At 35.7% G+C, this 27,343-nt stretch overlaps 1 protein-coding gene across 1 annotated transcript in view; it reads right to left on the reverse strand.

Annotated features, from left to right (window-relative positions):
- Window positions 1–19,768: 19,768 nt before the first annotated feature.
- LOC102804196 (integrin alpha-8-like) overlaps window positions 19,769–27,343 on the reverse strand; it is a 133,863-nt gene continuing 126,288 nt past the window's right edge. The window contains exons 25-31 of the mRNA XM_085501767.1: window positions 26,252–26,354; window positions 24,595–24,753; window positions 24,051–24,161; window positions 23,360–23,476; window positions 23,135–23,236; window positions 22,603–22,728; window positions 19,769–22,270 (exon numbers count right to left, since the gene is read on the reverse strand). Of these exons, the coding sequence (XP_085357893.1) occupies window positions 22,115–22,270; window positions 22,603–22,728; window positions 23,135–23,236; window positions 23,360–23,476; window positions 24,051–24,161; window positions 24,595–24,753; window positions 26,252–26,354 (874 nt within the window). The 3' untranslated portion in view covers window positions 19,769–22,114. The remainder of the gene's footprint in view (window positions 22,271–22,602; window positions 22,729–23,134; window positions 23,237–23,359; window positions 23,477–24,050; window positions 24,162–24,594; window positions 24,754–26,251; window positions 26,355–27,343) is intronic.

Genomic DNA, 27,343 nt, shown 5'->3' on the forward strand with positions numbered 1-27,343 from the left:
CTATTCTCACAACAAATTTACTTTCTGGATTAAAATTACAATGGATAACAAAATATAGATTAACATTGTAAACAACATAAATACTAGTGCCCCATGGTTCTTTGATGTAATTCCTGGGCTTGGAAAGTTTCCCTTTAAAATGACAACATTACTATCCCATGATGCAATGGTTCAATCCTGGTGATTAAGGAGCATCATAAAGTAGGCACACAACGACGTAGTGCAGTGTCAACTTGACCAAAACATCTCCTTTTATTGTCTCGTATTCACTGTGTCATCACGTTAGTGTGCACGCATGCTCAGTCATTACTCATAATCGATAACATCCCCTGTGCGATGCATAAATCTGTGGAGATTTAGAGGGCATCAACCATGTCGGCGAATCCAATAAACGAACTTAGTTGGTGAAATGCATCACGGGACAAGTTCCCAAGGTAGACCGAGTTATCTATTTGAAGCCATCAGGGACCGCCCGCAAAGTCCACCTGGGACTGGGGTTTAGCAACGTATATCTACAGTTATTTGAAGAGACAGTCTGCCATCTGGCGGGTTTTTGTGAGAGCACGGACTTCACTCCCCTTTTCTTGTCAGGCTTTTGTCTGTGCCACCAATTAAATTTGTCTTTACAAGGAATTGATACGTATTGGGACAGCGGGTCACGAAGAGGTCATCATCAATCTGCATATTGAGCAGGAATTACGTGTGATTACGAACCAGAGAGACAGCATTTTACAGATCAAATTAAAACACTGTGTCTGTACTAATACGTAGTTTCGAGTTGTACGACAGGACAGAATATGAATAGGTCACGGGAAAATGAAATTAACTTAAAAGTCTGACTAAACTCTACTAACTCTCTATCTGAAACTTTCAAATTGCTGGTACTCGAACTGAATTAAAAAATATACCTTAACAAATATGTGTTAAGCTCTATGATTCAAGCAATCAAGTAGCAAATATATTTTCATTCAAAACAAGATACATATGCATTTATTATCCGATATATTAACAATGAATAAGAAGAATACTATTTCTGTATTTGTTCAAATTTCATGACTAACTCGCTTATATGAGTCAGACATTTACAGTAAAAACTACAACAATCCGCTGACTTTACTCCGATATTGTTAGCCAAGTAACTATATTAACACTGCGTACAAGTCAAATTTAAAGACAATTGCCCGCGGCAAGTTTTTCTACAAAAATAATGACGTTATTTCCGAATCCTCCCTTGACGTTGATTGGGGGGGTGTTCTTGCTGCAGGCCGATATTCTCCTTCCGATTCCGATCGTATTGCGGTTTGAAATCAATGCATAACTAAGCACCGTATTGTAGGTTGACAAATGAATAACGTCACCCCAGGCCACCCGAGTCTGCTTTGCCATTGTGTTCATTCATTTATAATTATCATGTAAAAGAAGAGAGATTTGTATCGTAATTGTTTTCTTTTGTGTCGTTAAAATAGGGGGCTCGGTGAGGTTACGGTTTGCCCATTGTTATTTAGATTGGCTACGTTCGGTGGTGGAAATTCGTAGTTTTAATAAAGTGATGGCACCCCATGTCATATGTAGATGGACTGTTTTTTTTGACACATCCAATAATTTAGAGAGATAACATAATAAAACAATTATCCTTTAAAGTTTGAAACAAATAAAATAAAAAAGTAAACAAGGAATTATAGCCAAACATCATAGAAATAAATGCGAGGTTTTTTCATCATTTTAGTTAGTAGAATTTTAATTCTGAATATATAATAATACATTTGTCGCACAACATCACTAAGCCAAAATAGGAACAAGTTAATAGTAAATCAAATAATCAAGCAACGTAATGCAATACCATTTATATATCCGTCACCATGACTACCAGATATTACATCTATCTGCTTCACTCTCATCCATTACTGCTTAGACAAGATAAAAATGATGGATGGATTTATTGTAATCTTATCTATTGTTCGGAACTTTGTTTCACTATTTTCATTTTGTATTATAATTTGTCGTTGTTACCTCGCACATACATGACAGTATGGGAGTGATTGATCAATACCACATACCCCGACTACCTGTTTACACCACGTGACTACACCCATGATGTCTTCTGCTATTCGCCGTACTGTACACTTATGAGTCTCGCTCATCGGCAACACCAACCAGTATATAGACAGATACAAGAAACGTATTCCTAAAACCATTGTTAATTGTATAATACAATAACAGAAAGTGGGGAATTCTAAAAAAAATAATCAACTTTGTTCCGGTCATTATTTTCCTGTCGAGTAGTATGTCTTTTAGTGAACTGAGGGACACGCTTTCATAATTGTCGAATGATCCTACCCCCTGAGTGGATATAAAACGCGGTGTGATCGATACGAATTGTACTAATAGCCGATTTGCCATATATGCATATACACAATAATGCTTGGAAATCCGGACATGTGGCAATGACATGAATGCGCATGCGTATCCGAAGACCCACTCTACACTGTCCTTTGTAATTGACTCAGTTTGCGCAATTGGCATGTCCCAGCACATGGAACTGATTGACAGCGGGGGGAAATCTTAATTCGTACATTTCGGGTTATACAACGAATTGTGCGATTACGAAATCTCGCCAATATGCTTGAGTCATCGTCCACCGACATCTGGCAGTGACAGGCAGATGAACATAATCACAGAATTGGTGCTAATTTGAAATCCTATGTAAGGAAGATATTGATTGTTCAATCGCTCCGTGCTTATCGCTCGCTGTTTTACACATCTTTTATTTCACAATCTTACACCATCACCAGCTTGGTATTCGTTGTTCTTTATATAATAACACTTATCGAATACAGAGAGAAAGTCTTCATCACCCACCAATGCCCGAGAAACACGTGGTGTTTGATGGTGTAACTCGCTACAATAAGTGAAATGTTTTTCAGATGGTTATTCAGAAACCGTTCTCATAAGACCGACCTAAATGGTATTTGCACGATACAACGTAATGACTTGCTTGTGGATTTTAGAATATACTTACATAGTATAAACATAGTGACCTATAGTTCAGACAAAGAAGAACCAAGTTTAGTAATGTTTCATAAGTTTTCAAATTTCAACTGGACTTGTTCTTACTGATTGTCACGGAAACCCCCATTTCTCTTCTTTTTCTTTCTCTCTGGTGACAGACAACTGAACTCACATGACCGTGTGTAATCAGTGAACCGGTACATACACTAAGCTATGTATGTATTATTTTTATTATCTCACATGTTCTAATCGTACTGTAATCTTGCTACATATCATTCTCCGTTATCTTGAGTTATCCTGAATTACCACTTGAGTTTGCAAAAAACGCCGGCGTACATCGGCACACTGCTTTGAACTTGGATGGGTCGCACACTTAACGGAGTAAGTGATTTTGATGTATGTCGGTCGCACGGTAATTCGAGGACTGAAAATCATAATAATTAAATACGTACGATTCGATTTATTATGTTTTTCTTTTACTTTCACACGTTATAGTGCAGTGCAGTGATGGGAACACATAGTGATTAGTAAATGATCTTATTAGTGGGAATTGCACCCCTCACGTAGAGCGAGACATTCAGCTGGTACGGTATTTATGAAATAATGTGTACAACAAACTGGATATTCTTTCCTACCATGTCATCGAATCGTCACACACAAATAACGTCATCAAAACAACAATTTAATTCTTTAAACAATGTATATATTCTTTTTTGACAGAGAAAACGCATTCCAAAATTTCGCCTTGAGTTAATTTGTGAATTGATTAATGCAGCGGTTTAATCACACGCCAATTTTAAAAGTATTTCTAGAATATAACACGAGTTATTAATAATTCGGTTGTAAATCTATCGAGGCGATACGAATGTGGCGCCACTGCGCCTGCGCGACGCCCTCTATACCTCCACTTGGGATTCCGAGTGTTCAAGACAATGCATTTTTTATTTGTTATCACCAAAAAATAACCACGGTATTTTGCATATCGTACAATCTCATAAGTGAGTTCCTGGGATCCCTGAATCTGCGGATTGTTGTAGCCCTTTCACTGTCGTCAACTTTTGTCACTTTACGCAAAGTAGTATTTGTATAAATCATTTATTTCTGTAAAATATGTTGACCGAACTTATCATATATGGTCAGTTTGGTTCAAATTTGAAACTGAATTCAGGGAAAATTGCAAAAAACTTGTTGGCGGGAATAATCTTCCCATGGCGACATCAAAACGGATCATGATGGAAAATAATGTACAAGGAGCGCAGTAAAAAACATTCAGTAACCTTCGCAGTGTTTTACAATAACTAGTATTTCACTGTAATTTCGGTTAAACGGAGCCCGTTCAATGTAATTTTTGTACAACATGGGAAATTAGTCCCGTGTCGAGCAGGCGACTGTTCGCTGCATGTATCCACACGCTACCACAGTGATTGACAGTTCATGCAACTGTGCGTCATTATCACTACAATGAAGAGTGTTGTGCACGTGGTAATCCCAGATTGTCCGTCTGACAAGCATAACAACAAATTGGCTTTTTTACACGCTGTCCGTCTGTAACAATATAACAGGCCCTGCAGTCAAATATGAAAATATTCTATATACATTCGAATTAATAACGTCATAAGACTTATTTATAATTATACACGTCGGTGTCCTTGTCGTTCTCGACTCGACCGGAATAAATTCGTCTGCACCAAATCACAAAGCCTGTTTCATGGGAAACAATTTTACCGGAACTTCCAATTTTGGTTCGATTTTTGAGGAAATCCATGGCTTGATGTAGCAGGGATAATTGTCTTTGTTTGCACGTCTGTGCCGGATTTTTGGTGACTGGAATTTGCGGAATCTAATAGATTTGTAATAATATTTGGCTCCAATCCCATGAAGCATTGCAGATTTAGCGGAAGAGTCATTGTATGACAATAGAAATGTGCTCAGAATCGGCGACATAATTACGTTGAGTTGCGATTCTATTGTCATTATGACGCGCTGCAATAGACAAGGCAGATTTAAATCAGTAGTCCCGGATTATCGGGACGTGACGTTACAGAAACATTTGAGATAATTTTTCATACATTTTCTACGAATTATATTTTGTCCACATGTATTCAGATACGATGTGCTGTTTGTATCTGCAAGCATTCAAATTTTTTTTAGAAATCATTATTTATTAATATTATAAGTACTTTGTGCGCAATTATCATATTTTTGTTCATCGGTGTTGTCACGCAACCTAGAATATTATATTTACAATCTGTCGTACTTTTCATACATTTATTAAAATTGACGCAGAGCGTCAAAACATTATTTTTCTGGATTCATCAAAAAGTGGAAAAGTCATATTATGACATCACGCACAGTAATTGCAATGTGCATCTCCAATGAGTATTTTCTCACCAGGTGTCATCAATCACTTTATGTCATCAAGTTCACCACGTGACGTAATCAATATACAATTACAAACGAATCACAGAAAGTATGTGTGTCACGAGTGATCCACGACAAGATGTTCGGTCCTATAAGAATATTGGTGTAAACACATTTAAATGTCACCGTACTTTTTCGCGAGAAATGGAATGTGGCAGAAAAGACAACAATTTTGTCAGTTAGTATTATTGACAACTAAATAGCATCATCGTGTAAGGTCGAAAAAGAAGTCAGAACTGCTTCTAGTCAGTTCTAATGGACGCGCTCGGAACATTTTTTTTATTTGAAATAAAGAAAAACAAAGGGGAATGTATTGCTCACGCATGCGTAGATCCATTGTTTTGGTGAGTCACATAACTATGAAATCGCATCACCGCGTCCTTCGTATTTTGGGAACTTTGAACTAGAAACTAGAAACTGTCCTTAAAAGAGCAGACTTTGCATAATATTTGGCACATTTTTTGTCTTTCAAGTATGTGTGAGATTTTGTTGTGTTAAAATTCCACTTATATCCAGAAACTTTCTATTGGTCATTCCATTATGATTAAGAAATGAGGTCGGTCCGGCGATGGGAACTCGATGCTAGTAAGTAAAATGAACGTATTAAGTAACTGTGGTGGTTACTGTACATAGGTTTGACTGTACATTAAATAGTAGTTGTCAATGTAAATTAAAAATTCTGTTTATATTCAGGTTAAATAATGATTTGAACACAATCTTAATATCTCACCGTGTGAAGTGGAAATATTAGTTCTAACATTTGTTTGTATTTTTATTACAACCTATATTTTCACTGAACATCCTACGTTATATTCAAAAGTTCAGACTCCAATTCAATAAAGATTACACTAAATCACAGAAGAGAACATCTGTTTATTTGTCTTGGGACGTCCAACTCATATGGGAATGAGAACGACAAACGTCTCATTGCGAGTCGGCCACCCAATTCAATTGTGTCTCACCCATGTTATTAGGTTACTGACCCGTCCACTATGACAACAATCTGTGTCACCCATCGAATACACGGTATTAGTGAACTATTAAATGCAGTTTATAAAGATTTATCGCTCAGTAACAACAGTTCAACTGATTTGAGGACAAATGCTGACAAAATCGGATTACTACACGCAATTGTGATTGACACATGTCTAGGTGGTTTATTTCTTTACTTGCCAATGTGACTGTAATGCAATTCCAGAACTGAGACATTCACACCAAAATGAGATTTCCGTGCATTTGTAAAGAAATCACTTTCAGGTCAGGTCTACTTCTCGGTATGTTTCGTCGGCTTTAATATCCCAGGTATGGGAATAAAATGAATAAAGTGGTCATATATGTAGTTTTGATATATAGATGCCATTATTGGTAATATCCAGGAAAGAATTGTTAAATACTGAGTATAGCGCAAATGGATTTTCAAGGTATTCATGTACCTACAAAATAAATGAATGCATATATATTTTCAATTAATGGTTTTTTTCTTGTTATTTGCGCCAAGTTCGAAATCCGCGTATTTTGTTGATATAACAGAATATTGCAGCTGTACACGTAAAAGATGGGCATATAGCTCCAATCTTCCCCTTTCTCTTTTGTCAAGCTCATTACAGCAAGTCTCACATTAAACACGTGGGTTAAAATTGTATGATAAACTGCATTTACTGCGTTAGTATTATTAACAATTCGAGCTCAGATTTAATATAAATGTCGACAGCGTCTTCTGCACTTCCCAGTATTCATGTGTTTGGCTCCGGAAAATGAGTCGTCGCAGTTTCTCAAAGTCCGACAATCGAACACCGTTCGAAAATACTGACATATGAAGTCCCCAATGTGAGCTAAACTTTCAAAATAAACTGTAACACAACCCGTCATTAAAACGAACAGTTAAAAACCCATCCCTGACAAGATAGTTTACCCGCGAAATAAATTTTAACAACGAAACAATGGCGGTAAGAGGAAATTGGAGACATTCTGAGTTTATTGTAAAATTTATTTCGACAAATTTATTCATAAATTTACAGCGGAGCGTTTAAACTGTTCATAACAACGTACTCGTGTATGTTATCTAGAATATCAGTGCTAATGAGGTTTGGTGCCATTGCCTCCATTGCCTGCAGGGTTGGTTGATTGTAATACAGTCCGATATGATTCTCCTGTGCGGAAACAACACAAGGGACAGTCTGGACAGCCCCATTTCAATTATTTTATAGTTATGACAAACAGATAGATATAATTATTTCCATAGACAAGTGAGTGTATTATTGTCAGCTGCAACGATTCTGTTTTTTGTTTTCATTTGAACGTATCTCCAAAAACCGTATAGAACTTAAAAATAACACACACATCGATTAGATTCAAACATTCTTTACTTGGTAATTACTCTGATTCTAATTATGCAAAGTTTAAGGTCTTTTTGGAGATACGGGTAAAGTGACTGTGATGGTTGGACGACTACTGGACAGTGTTTCGGCAACAATGGAGAACAATACAAGGTAAATTAAACGACAGTAACGAGGTTGAATAACGACAGTTACACGGTACATTTACTTTACGTAATGATTCTTCAAAATAAATATTTGTTGCCATAGAAACAGACATCTAAATTGTTTCAAACTCACCACAAAGATGCAACCTATTTGATACTCTGCCGATAATTTGAGGAAATTGCTGAAATCGATTTGTATAAAACCGACAGAAATTTATATCGGAAACAAAACATCAGAAGAAAAATGCCCGTTTTGGGTGTTATTTAAGTAAAATGCTATTTTAGATTGAAGGCAATGTTATTTAACGTTCCAGATGGATGGCAAGAACAACACAATAACGCGGTTCGTCTGTTGCGATGACAACGGATGACTGCATGCGTATAACTATTGTTCACAGTCTTAACTGGTTTAATCAAAATACTGTATTCTTGATGCTCCTCCACAATAATCGTACCTCACCCCTCACATAATGATACATGTGTGAATATATTTTCAAAAAGATGGGAACAACAAAAATGAACAAATGAGAAAGTGTAGTAAAAGTCATTCTCACATTTCGACGTGATTCGGTCAATAACACTAGAATTACACACATCTAACAACAACATGAAAAATCGCGGAATCATTTTCACCAACCCGGGTCGATGTACCATGTACATGGCGTCGAATTCAAGCAAATTTTGTCAGTAATTTCCATTTTTAAGCGCTTCGACGCCTCTTGATGAAGCGCGTCTTCGTTATTCGCTAGATACCCAGCAGTAAACTAGTCGTTGATGGTATAGACGTATCAGACAACACCTGTTAGGCTCATAAGTTTCCATCTCTTGTTACTCGTTGTAAAAATCATACAATAGAATTATTGATACTGGCTTCCGGTCTTCGGACTCACTCTACCACTCTGCAATTACTGGCACTTGGTTACGTGGCGCCGCAAATGTCCCCTCTTTTCTTTTTTTTTATAAACGTTTTACATAGCAATGACATGTATATTAAACTGCCAAATACTGAATACGATACCATAACAATGTAGAATGTAGAAAAACAACCAGAATAACGAATTGACGCATTTAGGGTTAGTACTTATTTTTGGGACTTCCGACAGTCGCTCATCTTCGCAAGCCAAAGTTCATTTATTCTGCCGTCGCCCACCAGTCATGAATGGTCGATTTCATCGAAACCGTGCGAATCAGACGATGGCCACCGCTACGATGATACGTTGACTATTTCAAATGTAGTTTATATAAGTTTAATAATAAGTTTATTGCTATATATAGGCCATCGACCCAAATTACATAACATAAATAAATATATAATATGATCATCAACGGTTTAGTGCTTCTTTCCGTAGCCTAAATCCACTTAGATAAACTTCGATTTTGGGTCATGTATTTCATTTGGGATCGCACTGGTCAAAAGAGTCACTGAATTATGGTTGCATTTTTCTCAAGTAGCCCAGCTGGGTAAAACATGTTTCTGTGGTGCAGGTACAGTGGACATTCGAAAAGTTAAATTCATCCTCGACATAGCGGCACTCGCGACAAACAAGACTATTTTTTCGAGTCGATCCAAATTTTGTCTACAATCAGTTTCAATGGCGAGATTATGACTGGAGCAACGGAGCCTAGTCAACGCCCTTCGATGCTTATTAATAATCGCTTTCAGAATATATTTGTCAAAGTTGTAGGCCAGTTTTATTTGACAGTATATATGTAAATGAATGACCCACTATTTCTATTGCTAAGCATCCCGAATAAAAAACAAAACTGAAATAGGAATTTCTTTCATTTCCCGTCAAGCATGACTAAAACCATATCTATTTGTTAACCCAGATAAAGTTTTCAATAATAGTAGTAAAAGAGAACTCGCCCAATGCATTCCTAACTTTTAAACCTCCACAACACAGATCCACAAGGTAAAGGGCGACAATCGTCGTGACGCGACCTGTTTGGGACTCATATCGACGTATATAACGCGTGGAAAATTCATTTCATTTACATGAAATCCAACACGCGCTGCGCGACGACCACCGCGCTTTAGCCCTGGACGGATCATGACTCTTCAAAGACAGTAGCTTTATACCAAATATTCCTGATGGAAAACACAATGGCAAGATATTTATAGTAGGGTATACAACCTCCATTACCTCCCCATTAAAGAACCACTGTGGCAGTTCTCTTTAAAATGCCCCCATTTCTAAATACAATATTAAACAATATGAACCATGGATGACAACATCATTGATAAATGTATAACGTATACTATATCGCCGTGTAATTATATGACACAAAACTTTAAAAAAAAGTACATTAAAAACGACACAAATTGATGGAGAATCACAGAAGGCTTCCACAATATGTTTAACTAAACAGCGCCACCTGTGCTGGAAATAGCCCGTTTTCAATCTGACGCAGATTTTTGCACAATATTATTCGCCCCTTGCTCTGCAGTGTTTGAATTATCGCTAGTCAAGCCGTTTTAGGAATTCATACTCGCGTATAGCGTCTAGCCGATTCTATATGAAGGGTCTATTCCGAGTATACATGTATATATATATGTGTAATATACATGTATATTACGTCTGGTATATATTGTCTACTGCAGGCTGTGTACATGCGTATACTATATACTTCGTAGGTTTATAACATAAGTAAGCCCCAGATATATTTCTCGCTTTTATTCGTGTATACGTTGGAGCCTTGGTAGTGCCTTTATTGTACGCGTTGATATGTGCAACAATCGTTATCTTTTTTAAAGCGGGAGGGTTGTTACCTGCGCACGCTAAGAACGCAAAGGCTCATGGGTAGACGCTTGTTTTTAAACAATGACACGCTATGGCCACCTGACGCATGCGTAGGTGACGACTCCCCCACTTTATTATGTGACACTCTTCTTGCGCGTGTGTGGCGAGTCGACCACCGGCCTTTAACAGTTCATGGCACATAAAGGACTCTGACAAATAACAAATATAAAGAATTATGTGACAATAGAGATGCCCTCGAAATTGAGTTAATTTGGAGATGAAATTCTAACAGCTAGAGTTTTGAAGAAATAAGACCCCATCTGTTACACCATAGCTACAGCATGTCTACCATTGTTGTACTTTGTGTAGTTTGGTCGTTAAAAGAGGATTATGTGCCAAAAGCGACTAATTTGACATCACCGAAGGGGATGTAAGGCTGTCATATGTCGGGAAGTGATGCACATGATATACAACTGCGAGTAGTTGTGTCACATGTTTTAAAAAATATAATACATCTTTCATTCTATAGCAAAAACTACGCCTTCAAAGCAGTAAGTATCTCTTAGCATAGCAAGTACATGACGCGTGGAGTCTCTGAGTGTAGGGGTCGGGAAAGAGAACACTAACGATACTTGAGTGGAATTAAATACATATTTCTTGCATTATTGAGAAAAGTGTACTATCAGAGTGAGATGCGCAGTGAGTCAGTTACAACGTCAATGCAGAAGATATCTCGCTAAATTCGTAGGCAATACAACACAGTTCTGTAAAAGGGATTGTGAATAAATCTATAAATACATTCTGGTAGCTGAGCCGCAAATATGACACTAAGGGCAATTGTGTTTTTACAAATGTGTGGGAATTTGAGTTATATTTCTAAAGATAACCGATTCTATGGCAACTATATCTGAAAACGAAAACGCCACAAGATAGATCACACACAGATAACGAACCAGGCACGTACACTAATCCCTAACTATTGTATAGATTTATCATCGTGAATGCATGCAAGGAGTAGACTGACGTATAGCATACGTTACGGTATTCCAGCTGGAAATATCAACGCATGTATTAGACTGATGAGTATAGTGACAACAAAACTACATGTACAAAAATAAGGACAAATAGAACAGATTAGATAGGATGAATGGTTCACGATATCAGATGTATTTCACGAGTGCAGTTATTTTCATACGCAGAGACTTGGAATAGGAGCATGGGCATTACGACACTCGTTTAATAAATCTGATATCATAGGTCAAAAATTCTAATATTCTATTTATTACATTAGGTATTTCCCGCTGTTTCCCTAACAGAAACATCAGAAGCTTCATCTTATTTGCATACATGCACGCGTTACTTACGCGCACTATGCGGTCAGTTTATCGCCACCGATTAAACAAATAATTATTTCAGACCCATCAATGCATTTTACGACCATAGAGACACAATGGCAAGATTGTACTATATAGCGGGCTAGTTCCATCAGCTGTCTTTACGCATTTGAACAGTAAACCGTCGAGCGGTTGTGGCGACTTACTGGAGACAGCCAAATCCTCGAATGCGACTTTAAAACGAAAAAAACACTTCGGAGAATGCATGAAAACTATCAGCGAGAACATTCAGATTGATCATTTTTCAAACCATTATCACAAAAATAATTTGCCTAGTCACTAAACGATCCATGTTTTGGTATTTTAGGTGTTTGCTAGTTGACAACGTCATAATCACAAATACGTGCAAGGGCCAATCAGATTCGCCAATTGCGGCGATACTGTACGATAAATGTGATATAATAGAAGACAATGCTCTTTATACACATACCAATTCTGACATGTTAGTAAATACAAATATATTCATGAATATACGATAACAAGCTACACTCAATTCACGTCGTTGGTTCTGTCGTCATACTGAGTCCACTGATTTTAATACACGCAGGTGATACATCAATTCCAGGACACAGACTACATGTAACTACGTCATAACAGTTGTTATGAATGCTGACCATGTCCAGACATGGGTATTCACCTTGGTTGGTAATTACATATATGTTGTATGTTATAGTCTTATCACAACAATCTTAATCAACTAAGATTACGATTAGGAATAAGGAAAGTATTCGTAGGCAGTGGAGAAATTACAATCTAGAATTGTGGTGCCCACGTTGAGAGGCTTGGAGATGTGACTGTCTCTCATGGCAAATTGGCTGTTTATTCAGAATGTCATAGTTTATTATCCACTCGCGTATTCGCAGAATGCGTTTAAACGTTCATTACTGAGGGTGAGGCCTACCTGTGTTCAGCTTTGGTGTCTGCAGCTATCACGTGACTGATATTTCGTCTATGAGGAATGTGACATGCATCCATGTGATGTCACATGGTGAGGTTATGAATAAACACACACAGGTGTGGTTATTTAAAACATTCCGACGATCCAGATGAATGAATAAATGAATGATATATGATGAACCTTTGGATGTAAGCTGTAATAAGACAAACAAATGCAGGTATGGGACCATGATTCAACAAATGATTAGACACGGAACAGCGATGACGAGTGGCAACACACAAGGTCACGATGTCAACGTATTTCGTGATGGACAATTTAACGAGCGGATATGAGCAATCATGACGTTTTCCTCGGCATAGTAGTGAAAGCAATCTCCGTAAGTCAAAGACAACGGGGATGATGTACATTTAATACCATTGCTAACAACGTAGGCAGACACGGTGTCTCCATATACACATTAGAACCATTACTGCTGAATCTAAACCGGTTTCTAATTGTACGGATTGAATGTTATTACATCGATGTTGTAGCTATTTGTTTGGCGGCAATGTTCGCTTGCCACGTGTATTTCCATGGAAACGAATACGAAAACATCATTCAGATGTGATAGGACCAAATATGTTATGATAGTGCTAACTACTGGTTCCAAATATGTGGTTGGTGTTGTATGTTATTGCTAGTTCAACTGTAAACATTTACATATGTAAATTGGATGATAGTTTGTCTCAGTAGTCTCCACTAGATATGTATCGTATTTTCACATATTGAAAAATAAAAGATAGATAAACATTAAATTGTCTGGTTGTGAACTTGTTTTTGTCCGTGATTGGCAGAAACTAGATGATGATTTTTTGTGGTACACGTAGACTTATGCCACTTTTAATCGTAGCATGAGCGCACAGGTGTACGTACAATACAATACACGGTTATAAGCTGGATGAAACCGATGAGATATTCAATTAAATGTTTATTCCTAGCACACAACATCGATGTATATAATCTCCAACGTCATTCGATCCACAAAATTGCTTATTAATTTCTTATCGCGTTGCTAATTCAGTTACAGAAATTAGCATCAGTGGTCTGCAATCGGCAGCTAACAACTGTTGTTAATTTCCTGTTTCGGAGTAGATTTCAAATTAATACGAGGGGTCCGGTGGATATAGTTACCATGGAAACATTTCGTTTTGATTTAGGTTAAGCGATCTACTTCCGGTGAGTGCTTCGTATGTCTAAGCCAATCCACTGGCGAATTTTACTGATAGGTAGACAAGTCTCGACTCTGTCTCGGCGGTATTTATTAGCGATATACTGGTTGTCATATTTATATTTACGCTCAATATTGTGCCATAAACGTGAAAGTATATAGAATATATAAGCCACAAACAAAATCCGATCTTCATGACGTCAAGGAAATGATACTTTTTTGAGCGATCAATTCATCTTAACACATGTAGTGACGATACTACTGGTACTACTCAAGTTGTATTTCTGAAACCAATTCTCGGCGAATGACTGATTTAAAGCGTTTTCGAACCAATTTAATTGGTTATATCTTCTGTGTTTCAAAATATCGTATCAATCGCCCATGTTAAATGACTGAATCAGAGACTCGTGCGTGATTGTATTTATCAAAGATCTTCTTTTGAAAGTCATGCACCGGAGTAAATATTTAATAATTCCCATAAAACCGTTCACGTGTTCCTGTTTATGGTTGCATATAACATCCCTTAATTATAGAAATCGTGCTAACTAATATATGTTTTATATATGTACATTATTAACGATACTTGCTAAGACTATGGAAATACAACGAATCCATTGTTCGTCAATGGTCTGGCTTCTCTCTAGTTCAAACTACCCTCTCCGGCAATATCAAGAGATTCAAAGTCATGGCGACTCGTACTGCCAAACATGGATATTTTATCTAATACAGATTCAACAACACACAGCAAAGGTCCACGAGATGCAATATTTTGTATCTTTTGCTTCCATGTAATACTTGTGTGGTATCAAATGAATATACTCTAATTGTGGCTTAGAATTTAATAGATGGTTTAAAACATATGTATATAAAACGTAGTTTATGTCCTTTTGAATCCTAGACTCTATCGTCAAATAACGGCTACCAGTGTATAAACATGTAATTTCGAATATAAAATAGTCGTTAATAATTTGGTTTAATTGATAACCAGTGTTTTGTGAGTCGGATACCGAAAATCAGACCGACAAGAGTCTGAAAACACTAATTTCCGGTCGGATTTTACCAAAAATATCGTAGTGAAAAACCAAGTTGTTTAAAAAAATAGCTTTTGAATCAATTTATCCGGAGACTGGAATCATACAATGATTAAAATAAACCATTGCTGACTGGGTTTCAGGAAACGGAAACTAAATTTACTGTGAATTATATGACCTAGTTATATCCGAAACATTCAGCGGTATCAGTCACGAGGTCCACATTAACACGTGAACAGGTATGATGGTTTTGCATTAAGAACTAACGATAGGAACTAATAACACAAAATGACCGTTACTGCTCTCGAAAAATAGCGTGGAGTCAGTCACTATGACAGTTTCCTTGGGTCAGCTCAGATTACCGCATACTTATATTCTTCGTTTGGGAAGTCTACTTTTTTAAAAGATTAGATTATATTAATCCCACCCGCACAAAAAATCACTGTATAAGCTCTTTGTGGCAACGATGTTTTTTTCTTTCGAGCATGTTGTTCCTTGTCAGTTTGTGCTTAAACTCGAGTGAGCGTATCACGTCGAAATGTTATGAGTGGATGGTTTTACTTTCCATTGCCATAGATTGACTGTGAAGTGAGTAAATAGCACATTAGACAGACCTGGGCATAACGTAGGCATAATAGACAGACCTGGGCATAACATAGGCACAATGCATAGACCTGGGCATAACGTAGGCACAATGCATAGACCTGGGCATAACGTAGGTACAATGCATAGACCTGGGCATACGTAGGCACAATGCATATAACTGGGCCTGACGTAGGCACAATACATAGACCTGGACATAACGTAGACACAATGCATAGACCTAGGCATAACGTAGACACAACGCATAGACCTGGACATAACGTAGGCACAATGCATAGACCTGGGCATAACGTAGGCACAATGCATAGACCTGGGCATAACGTAGGCACAATGCATATACCTGGGAATACGTAGACACAATGCATAGACCTGGGAATAACGTAGGCACATTGCATATACCTGGACATAATGTAGGCACAATGCATAGACCTGGGAATACGTAGGCACAATGCATAGACCTGGGCATAACGTAGGCACAATGCATAGACCTGGACATAACGTAGGCACAATGCATAGACCTGGGAATACGTGGGCACAATGCATAGACCTGGACATAACGTAGGCACAATGCATATACCTGGGAATACGTAGACACAATGCATAGACCTGGGAATACGTAGGCACAATGCATAGACCTGGGCATAACGTAGGCACAATGCATAGACCTGGGAATACGTAGACACAATGCATAAACCTGGGCATAACTTAGGCACAATGCATAGATCTGGGCATAACGTAGGCACAATGCATAGACCTGGGCATAACGTAGGCACAATGCATAAACCTGGGCATAACTTAGGCACAATGCATAGATCTGGGCATAACGTAGGCACAATGCATAGACCTGGGCATAACGTAGGCACAATGCATAAACCTGGGAATACGTAGACACAATGCATAGACTTGGGAATACGTAGGCACAATGCATAGACCTGGGAATACGTAGGCGCAATGCATGAACATGGGCATAACGTAGGCGCAATGCATAGACCTGGGAATACGTAGACACACGGATTGAAATGTGCCATATGAAAGCTTCATTTCTGGTAATAATTTAATTGAACAATAAATGCAATGTTTAACAATGTTTTTTTGTACCCATAGTTATATTCAGTTCCACTTCGTATTTTATCATCAAATTGCTGTATTTTCTGATTTCTGAAGCGTAAATAAGCATAATATCATATCGTGAACTGTATTTTATGCGACTACACATTGAAACCGGACAACACACTCGACCAAACACCGAAACCAGGAAAGAAAATGTTTGTTTGAGATAAATAATCTGAGAGAGATCCACCCGTATCAAACCAACCAGACTTGCGCTTTCAGGAAGATGTCGAAAATGTAAAAAATTATCGCGAACGCCAGACGACAGGGGATGAGGAACAATAATACGAAGTCGACAGTGGAGCATAACAGAATGCCAAATTGTCATTACGATGATAATAATCTATTTTTAGTAAACATTCTCATGGTCACAAATGGGTCGAAGTGACACAAAAAGTGAATACTTTACTTCCATTTACAATAGAGATACATCAGTTTGAAAAGTGTGACCGGCATTTCCGACATTTAGTAGTGCTGACATCTCAACTAGCCTACATAATGCATTTACGATTACTGACTGACAGGCTCAACTGAGTCTCGTTAACACGTAATTCCCAAACGTACATTAGGCAACTAGTTGATAACAGAAAGTACAGAATATGTGACAGCCAATAGAAGAGAAAGATGAGTTTCAATAAATGTCAGTACTCGTATGAACACAATAGTACTTCAGTGGGGGATTAACCATCGACCGACCACGTGCATATCCTGGATCTGTTTCCGGAGAATGCAATACTAGACCAATTTGGGCTTCATCCAACATCTTATTAACAAAAGTAGGGATAGTGTTCAATATATATTTGTCATTGTTTAGTGATAAAATTGTAGAAGAATGATGGCCACAACGTTCAAGACAGATATCAGTAAAACGCATTGCAAAACATATTGTGCACACCAGTAGAAATACTATGTAACGAAATTGTAGACACACTGTGCATATTAGCGTTATTACTTAGTTTTAAACAAGATTGTTTAAGGATGATTATATGCATCAAGCTAATCATATATTTAATATACATTAAAATCATTACTGACAATTTTCATATTTTAGGTTCGTAAATGCATTGTTATTATTTTACAGTTCTAACTATGACTTGATTACTACGTACAAACTAATCCTAAGCCATCAAATATACTAAGCGAAAAAATCTGGCCACATCTATCCATCGCGTGCAGTTAATTATATATGAACCATCATTTTCGACTGATGGGAGGTGTTTAGCGGGGGTGGATAGTTGTATAATTCCAAATTATTACATGTGGCTTAATGCAAAGTACCGCACATGTACATAGCGTACTGGTTTCGAACAAGTATGCTAATAGGATTAAACAGGACTTATAAATATAACCAAATGGGCGCTGGCGAGACCGTTAGAACGATATTCACAATCTTCATTTGAAAGGGTTATTCAAATAATTCAAATTGTTACTTCGATTATGAATTTTGGACGAAATTGATCAAGACATGCAGAGCAATGTAGTCGAATTGTTTACAGAGATTACACAATGCTCCAAAGCAGGACTTTATATACACTAAAAGTTCCGCTTTCGAGTCTGACTTGCGTTCTTAGTACGGCCACAACTAGGGTCGAGTCAAATATTTTTGTTTCCGTGTTTTTTGTTCTAGAACATTTATATAAATCTCATGTGAGGAAACTTCGACAAAAATAGCAGTACTAAGAGCTATATAATGTTTTGGATTTCTAAAACTCGATGGCGTCATTGGTTTGGGGCTAATACAATGTTTTGGAATGATTTCTATAACTCGATGTCGTCATTGGTTTGGAGCTATACAATGTTTTGGATTTCTATAACTCGATGGCGTCATTGGTTTGGGGCTATACAATGTTTTGGATTTCTATAACTCGAGTCGTCATTGGTTTGGAGCTATACAATGTTTTGGATTTCTATAACTCGATGGCGTCATTGGTTTGAAGCTATACAATGTTTTGGATTTCTATAACTCGATGGCGTCATTGGTTTGGGGCTATACAATGTTTTGGATTTCTATAACTCGAGTCGTCATTGGTTTGGAGCTATACAATGTTTTGGATTTCTATAACTCGATGGCGTCATTGGTTTGGAGCTATACAATGTTTTGGATTTCTATAACTCGATGGCGTCATTGGTTTGGAGCTATACAATGTTTTGGATTTCTATAACTCGATGGCGTCATTGGTTTGGAGCTATACAATGTTTTGGATTTCTATAACTCGATGGCGTCATTGGTTTGGAGCTATACAATGTTTTGGATTTCTAAAACTCGATGTCGTCATTGGTTTGGAGCTATACAATGTTTTGGATTTCTATAACTCGATGGCGTCATTGGTTTGGGGCTATACAATGTTTTGGATTTCTATAACTCGATGTCGTCATTGGTTTGGAGCTATACAATGTTTTGGATTTCTATAACTCGATGGCGTCATTGGTTTGGGGCTATACAATGTTTTGGATTTCTATAACTCGATGGCGTCATTGGTTTGGAGCTATACAATGTTTTGGATTTCTATAACTCGATGGCGTCATTGGTTTGGGGCTATATAATGTTTTGGATTTCTATAACTCGATTTCGTCATTGGTTTGGGGCTATATAATATTTTGGATTTCTATAACTCGATGGCGTCATTGGTTTGGGGCTATACAATGTTTTGGATCATATATAATATTTTTTATATAAATGGTTTTGGCAGCTAGCAGATTGTACATCAGATAAAACTCTCACCCTGCTGTGAGCATGTTATATGGGGGGGGGACACGGTGTCAGACTTTATATCTCAGTAGAGTTCTTGTACTCTCGCTTTATCCTATAGAACATCTTATATCTGTGTACTATTCAAATCTGACCAGGAGTTCTCAAAAAGACATCACAAGATTATAGCAAAACAAGTTCTTTATTACACTTTGATATGTTTTCCATTTAAACAGGCAACATAACTATAAAACAGGAAATACAAAAAATGACGTATAAACAAATATGAACTGTAATTGTACATTGCCGGGGTTTATAACCCTATAAATACTCAATAAACAATATTAATAAATAAATACAAATGGCAATGATATCATTAATATTTTCATGAACATTAAGCTAACTATGATGTAATTGGCATAGTGACACTGAATGAGACATAAATGGTGCAAAAAATAATTGTTCAAGTATTTAGGATTTTATCCTTCAAAACTTTCTTGTTTTTCCTTGTAATATTAAAAGAAAATATGTATAGTATATGGTCACAAGGTGTATTCTGCCTTCTCAGAATGGCACATCCATACATTGTTTAATCTGATTAAAAAATAGTGCCCTTCAGAAGAAAGAATATTGCTAGGTATTAAAAACTCAAGGGCCATGTGTAAATTTGTATATTAACATATCACAAACAGATATTTCTGTTCTGCATGTATAGCAACTCTTCAATATATAGTCATTTGGATTTTTGAAAAGTTGCAACGAGTTTAACTTATTTTGTTTATAAATTCTGACAGAAAAAAAAGTATATACAACATTTTAAAAATTGCTGCAACAGGCAGAATAATTTTGTCCATCGGAAATTGCAAATTCATATGGCAGGAACATTTTTTGTTATCATCTCCACTATGCTTTAACTAAACAAATTTCAATAAAGCATTTGGCAAATTAATAAAAACATGACAAATAAGTTGATATAGGAAAATTATCAGGTATTTGTAAAATGGAAATTATCTTGGATATATGATATGTCAAGTGGCATTAACAGGGATTAAGATTATTTCATTTTCTCCATAAAAATAAGCACCGTGTAACATCTCTTGGTACTAGTACTAGTACTGTGGAGTTTTAACAGTACATTTATCACATCTATTTACTGTACAGTGTAATAAAACACCATATCTAAAGGGATTATGCTTATTTTTACAATTTATAAATTCAGTGCTCTGATCAAACCTTAACAAACAACAACTCATTGTCCATGTTTTACAGTAATAATGGAATGTTGACAAAAAGCATGTATATATTTATAGTTCATTTATCTCAGCTAAAAAGAATGGTTTCTGTAACTCATTTCCAAAATTTGTTGCTCTACATTAAACAGTCAACTTCTCTGGACAGAATAAACACAAACACTATATCATAACATATTCCCCAGTGATTTGATCTAGTTAAATGACATCAAACACATGTTTGTAAAGTACTGAGAACAAAACCCAAGCATAGTTGTTAATAAAGTTGAATTAGTTAGTAAAAGGCAGATATCTGTATAGATGGTTATTCAGGAATACAGGAACAATTGTCAGTAATGCCTATTGTCCAACAACATGTGAGGGAATTCATCAATTGTAAAATTTAAAACGAGACACTGAGCAGTAAATATGAAAGAAAGACTATACTATGAAGTGTATTGACTGTACTCACAATTGGTGACAGACAACAACAAAAGCAATAGAAATAAAAAAACATATGTTTAGTTTCAACTTTACGTACATATTGATGATGAAGATTATTAAAACAAAGCAATTTTACCAAACTGTACAAATGTATTACAAATTAAAGTAAATATAAAATAGTTGTCTGAATATATGTCTAAAATGGTTCATGAAATCAATCCTATATAAGAATGTATCACTGCAAAGGTGTTTATAGTTAATGCAAAGATGGTTAACACAAGCCACAGAAGAAAGTGGGACACAAATACATATAAAGAAACTTTAGGATAGAAAGCTGCAGAACTGATAACCCAGAAAATAGTAGAGCTGGCTGTGGAATAAAACACTATCAGAGAAGAAATGCTGTAGAGTAGAACACAGTAATCTACATTCAACACATACAGATGCTAGTCTAATAAACACAATTCATTGTGACAATTGTGATTGTGACAACTCCAGTGTGAAACCAATGACATCATTTATAGAAAATCAACAGACATAAAATATATGGCAGTAAATATTCATATTCCTCTCGTATATATACATAATACATTAAATTTCTGGCCTTAATAATTTCATATTAAAAATTGCACTCAAGACATGAAAACTACCCTGGATAGTCCAAAAGTGTAATCAACTGATTTCCAAAACTGATGTATTAAATCATATATGCTAACTTAACAGAACAGGGCAGCCAATATAGAATATTGTACAGATATAACAATTTTATGTGAAAATATAAAACAAAATGGTTTGGCAACGATTTATATTAAATTACTGCAAGCAACAAATTAACAAACAACTAAAGCGATGCCAGTTAGTAGTTACTATTGCTTCTTGAACTCTTTATATCTGATTCGGCTGTACTGAGACTAGCAAATGCAGGTGACCCTGAATATGTTGACATGTGGTCATTCACGCAGTTCTGAGCTGTGTATTCATCTTCAACTCTTTTCCTTTTGAAAAATCCAGCCTACATGATAAAAACAATACAGGTTGAATTTTATGGGTCATTTGGTGCTGTAGTGCACTTTTGATTGCTTTATTAACAACTGATGTTGCACTACCTCAATGATGAGCATCAATTTTTGTGCAAATTAATATTATATCTGATGCTGACTAGAAAAATCAACATAGATTTAGATTTATTGATTTGTCTATGTATAAAAAAAGTAGTAAAAGATTTAGTTCAATCATATTTAGCAGATTTGATAATTGATTTTAAAATTAGGTTTACCACAAAAAACAATGACATTATTTTACAGTAAAAAAGACAGTAAAAGGTTGAATTTTGAAATATCTTACCTTCCAAAGCCCTATAACAACTAAGATAAGCAAAAGAAATCCGGACACAATTGACACTACAAGCACCCATATAGATATAGGTAATATTCCAGGCTGTGGTCTCTCAGTGTTAGCTATGGTAGTTACCTGGAGATGAGAGGTTAAATAAGATAAGTGATTGTAATATGTAAAGAGGATTAACCAGACTGTCCTCTCAGACCACAAATAACTGGATGGTTAATAACTATAAAGAATCTGATGAATTCAAGAAATCATGACAATGACCCTACAGTACAAGTAAAAGTGCGCATATAATTCAATCTCAACTGCGAATCACCATTAACTGCAATTACTAAATGAGTAACGTACCCTCGGTACGTGTACATTTTCAAATAAAAATTAGTTGTTTTTTTCTTTTGTAGCAACTATGTAGTGTTGTTTTATTTTGACGCAAATGAGTACATAACGATTTAGTATCATAATGGTATTTTTTAAGATACCCACTAGCCTTTTAAGCTACTGATAGAGACAGTAAAGATTGAACTTTCCTCACCTCAACATCAGCACCATGATAAGCTTGAGGAGTAATATGATACGGCATACTAGTCACTTGAACATGACCTGATGATGTTATCTCTGTTTCATCATAACCACCCTGTCAACGATATAAACATTACAAAGTTACCCACTGAGGAAATAAATGATGTTAATGGAATTGTCATGTTCAATGTAAGAAATGCTATGATTAGATTAGTGCTTAAAAGCATAGGTGACTAACCTGAAGTAAAGTATCTTTCCATAGCCTTGATCTGATTTCTACAAGTGCTGATTCACCACTATCAAGTATAAAATCGAGTTGACATTTTATTCTAACACATCTAGCTGACCTACAATCCTATAAGAGATATCAGGGGATTATTATATCACTTAACCAATAAACTATTATATCACCCAGCATATGTGAAATATTCATATCTAATTAATGGATACTCACTTTATTATGCAAAGACTGTATTATAACATGCCGTGACTGGCTTCAAATGTTATAATATGCTATGAAATATTTATACCTAAATTAAAGCCATCGTTATAACGTAATGTGTTTAAGGCATGATAAACACAAACAAGTGAGAATATGCAATTTGACAGCTTTATTTTGATCACCTAGAAGATGGTATGATTGGTAAAGAACTACCTAATTCAAGACAATCCATGGTACAAATTTGATAAATCACGGCCACTTGATGGTTGTGGCACAAGCCATTCATGCCCTCACACACACAGTTTATGGTGTAATTTATCACACAGATATTGATTAATAGAGTTTTACTGAATTTACAGAGTATTATAACAGTCACATTGCCGGTGGACAGGATATTGGTAAGATAAGTAGACACATAATGATGATCAATCACATTGTATTGCACAATAATTTCACCATAATAGACAAGAAACAGGTATTCACTCACCATATCTAATTTTCGAATCTCTTCAGCACTATTCCTTTTCTGTCTCAGTTGCCTGGTGTTAGCAATTGTATTTGTTAAATTCACTCGAAATGACATTTTGTCTTCATCAACCTGAGATGAAAAGACAAATCTAATTGTTGATAACCAATTCATGTGTCATTCTTATTATATTACACTATTACAAGTCAGATGAAGGCAGATGACAAAATGTTTCTTTTCTTTGTAATCACATGTACAGGAAATGAATATTGAGAGGATATGAATAAGACAGATAATACAATCAGTGACAACTGATGAAACACGGTATGAATATAGCCATACAATGTAAATAGACATAAGCTTACCAACCAAAACAAACAAGTAACGATTTTAAACACAAAACTGAATAAATAAACTTGTACACAGAAAAAAATTAATTTGAATAAAGGTCAATGTTTCAACCTTATCAGAAGAACCCCATGACATTTATTTTCAAGTACACATCTGCCCCATGGAGTTTTCTAGATAGGTGAATCACATCAAAAAAACAAAGTGCTATAGTAACCTGAATTCCTTCTGGATTCAATCCATTAACCTCACATGGTAAGCCGCCCTGTAGATTGACATCTAATAGATACAGTAAATATTCCTCACGGGGAGTATAAGCTGGCCAGAATATCTGAATATCAGCTCCATCTATTGAACTGGGTCCTAAATTACGTACCTGGTACAGAAAAAATAATATTAATCAAACTGAGTTTAATTTCAAATAAATATTTTGATTATAAAAATGCATAATACAAAATCCGATGTGAGTACAATATGTAGGGAAGATGCAGATTAAAGAATAGTTGTCTTGCCTGATAATGTGAATTATAACATACAATGTAGTCTGAATCTAGTCATTTGAAGCAAAGTGTTTGTATCTCAAACTGAATAAACTGGGTTACATAAAAAACCGGGTCGAGATCACACAACTGTGAGCACTGTTCATAGTGACTGCAGGTGAAACCTGGTACAAGTACTAAGTATGAATTATTGCCAAAAATGTTAATATAGGTATATTGCACATTTTGGGAAAAAACTTCTCATGAAAAATGTGCACATTAATTGCAGCATATCATACAAATTAAACATGTGATGACATTGATGTGTCCATTGTTGCCACTCACCAGGCCTGTCACCTGTTTTCGTAAATTGATGTAAATGCAAAGAATCACAAGTAGAAACACTGTATTTTGTTTTTGCTTTGCGGATATGGTATTACCGTCAGTTCATTGAAATATTCTAAAATTTTGTCATACACCTCATTCATCTATCTTCATATTCTATGGAATGAATTTTAGTCCTGGAATTTCAATACAAAATCTAAAATGTGCACTAAACAGTGGGGAAATTCTGACCCCACTAAATGAATTAGAATGACAGTTTACAAAAATAAAACCAAAAATTCTTAATAATTAAATAACACAATATAGTAAAGATGGAGGTATTACTGTAAATGGTTTAATTATTCACTGTGTTTTAATTTGGCTATTTTCGCTGATAGTAAAACCCACTAAATTAAATCTACATGAACATGTGAAATAACAATAAAACAAAATTAAACATGAGTGAAAATAAATGGTTTTACAGTATGTTTTCAGAATTATTACACTGTTAGGTCTGTTGGCTTAGATAGCTCCGCTGTTACCAATGCAAATTTCAATTAGAAAATTGGAAGATTTCATCACAAAATGAACAAATCTGAAAGTGGTCCAACCATAATATATGCATAATATTAAAGTAATCGAAAATGCAGTTTTTAATAAGAAGTCGAAAAATATTACTTTTGACAAAAATGACAAAAATATTCAACTAAATTCGAGAATCGAAGATGTTATAATGATGTTATAAATGGTACACTTGGGTTTTCATTAGCTAATATAAAACCAGCTTTCGTTAAATTAGCATATTTTGGGCAGACCAAACCTTCGCTTATGCTTGGTAATTATCTCTTGCCAAATCCTAATTTTCCCAAGAAAGGTTGTATATCCACCACCAAATACACATACTCTTATGTCGTTTCTAACCTCTAATTACCATGAGCAAACAACTTTAGAAATAAACAACATGCTTAATTATGTACATTTTCATATGCCCTTGTTTAATGAATCATGTTAGTGAATACAAAAGTTAACATTATAGATGTGAAACAGAATAAATAAATACACAATAAATACCTCATATAAATGTATTATTTCTGGACCAATATCATCTTCATGAGAAATTTCTGAATGCGACTTTGATCTTGCTTTGAATGTCACCTGTTCTGGTATTGACACACTATAATACAATCAAAATCATTTGAGTTGCGTTAAATGACTTCCAACAGCAGTGCTTATAATATTCAATCTAATCATTTCAAATGCAACATTGTTTCTGTTGTGTTTGTAGAAATAGGTAATGGTAATGGATGGTAAGCTCAGCTTCATTGCTTCTACTCATAGGAGTGTTTGAATTTTTGAAATTTGAGCTCATGACATTGGGATTTTTTAAAAATGGAAATGGCCTCCAGTTCATTAAATTTCATCAAAATCCAAAAACAAATAAAGAGAACATGCTACCCTTTATGTCTTGTTCTTGTGCTGAATTTGTAAGAAATGAGTAAAACAAACCAGTTACTAATCCTTAGCAAATCACAAAACTAAATTTTGGTTCAGCACCCCTTCATCAGTGACATGAAGTATGAATGTAAAACAGCTAATTTTTATTATTGATGTGTTTCTGATATCAGGCTTGTCCTTGTACTAACTTAGAACAAAATCAGTCCAGTCATGTTTAAGAGCTTGTATGGACAGATAGAACTCAAAACATGAGTCCCTGTTTCTCACTACGGTACATCCAGCAATTGATAACATGGATTAGATGGCAAAACCAAAGAAGGTAAGTGCGCAGGAAATCTAATAGGTACTGTCACAAAACAAAATGCATGTCTTCTTGCAAAATCTAAATGCTATCTTGTCAACGCATACATTGTATATCCCACAAATGGCCTCATTATCTGTCAATGCATATATCCCACAAATGGCCTCACAACAGCAATAGCAAATGAATATTCAAATACATTTTAATAATCTTAATCAGCAAAATATGTAAAATCTTGTGATTTATTTTTATACTATGAGATTAAGCTCAATGAAAGTTAGTACCGGTAAAGAAATGCAATTACAATTGGTAAATCAATTACGGTAGTACAGAAAATATTGCTACAGAGACACCTTTAAACAAATAAAAAATGAAATTATTATAAATGTATACACAAATTCAATTCA

The sequence above is a fragment of the Saccoglossus kowalevskii genome, chromosome 7 (assembly GCF_978046115.1).
Source record: "Saccoglossus kowalevskii chromosome 7, keSacKowa6.1, whole genome shotgun sequence".
Lineage (NCBI taxonomy): Eukaryota > Metazoa > Hemichordata > Enteropneusta > Harrimaniidae > Saccoglossus > Saccoglossus kowalevskii.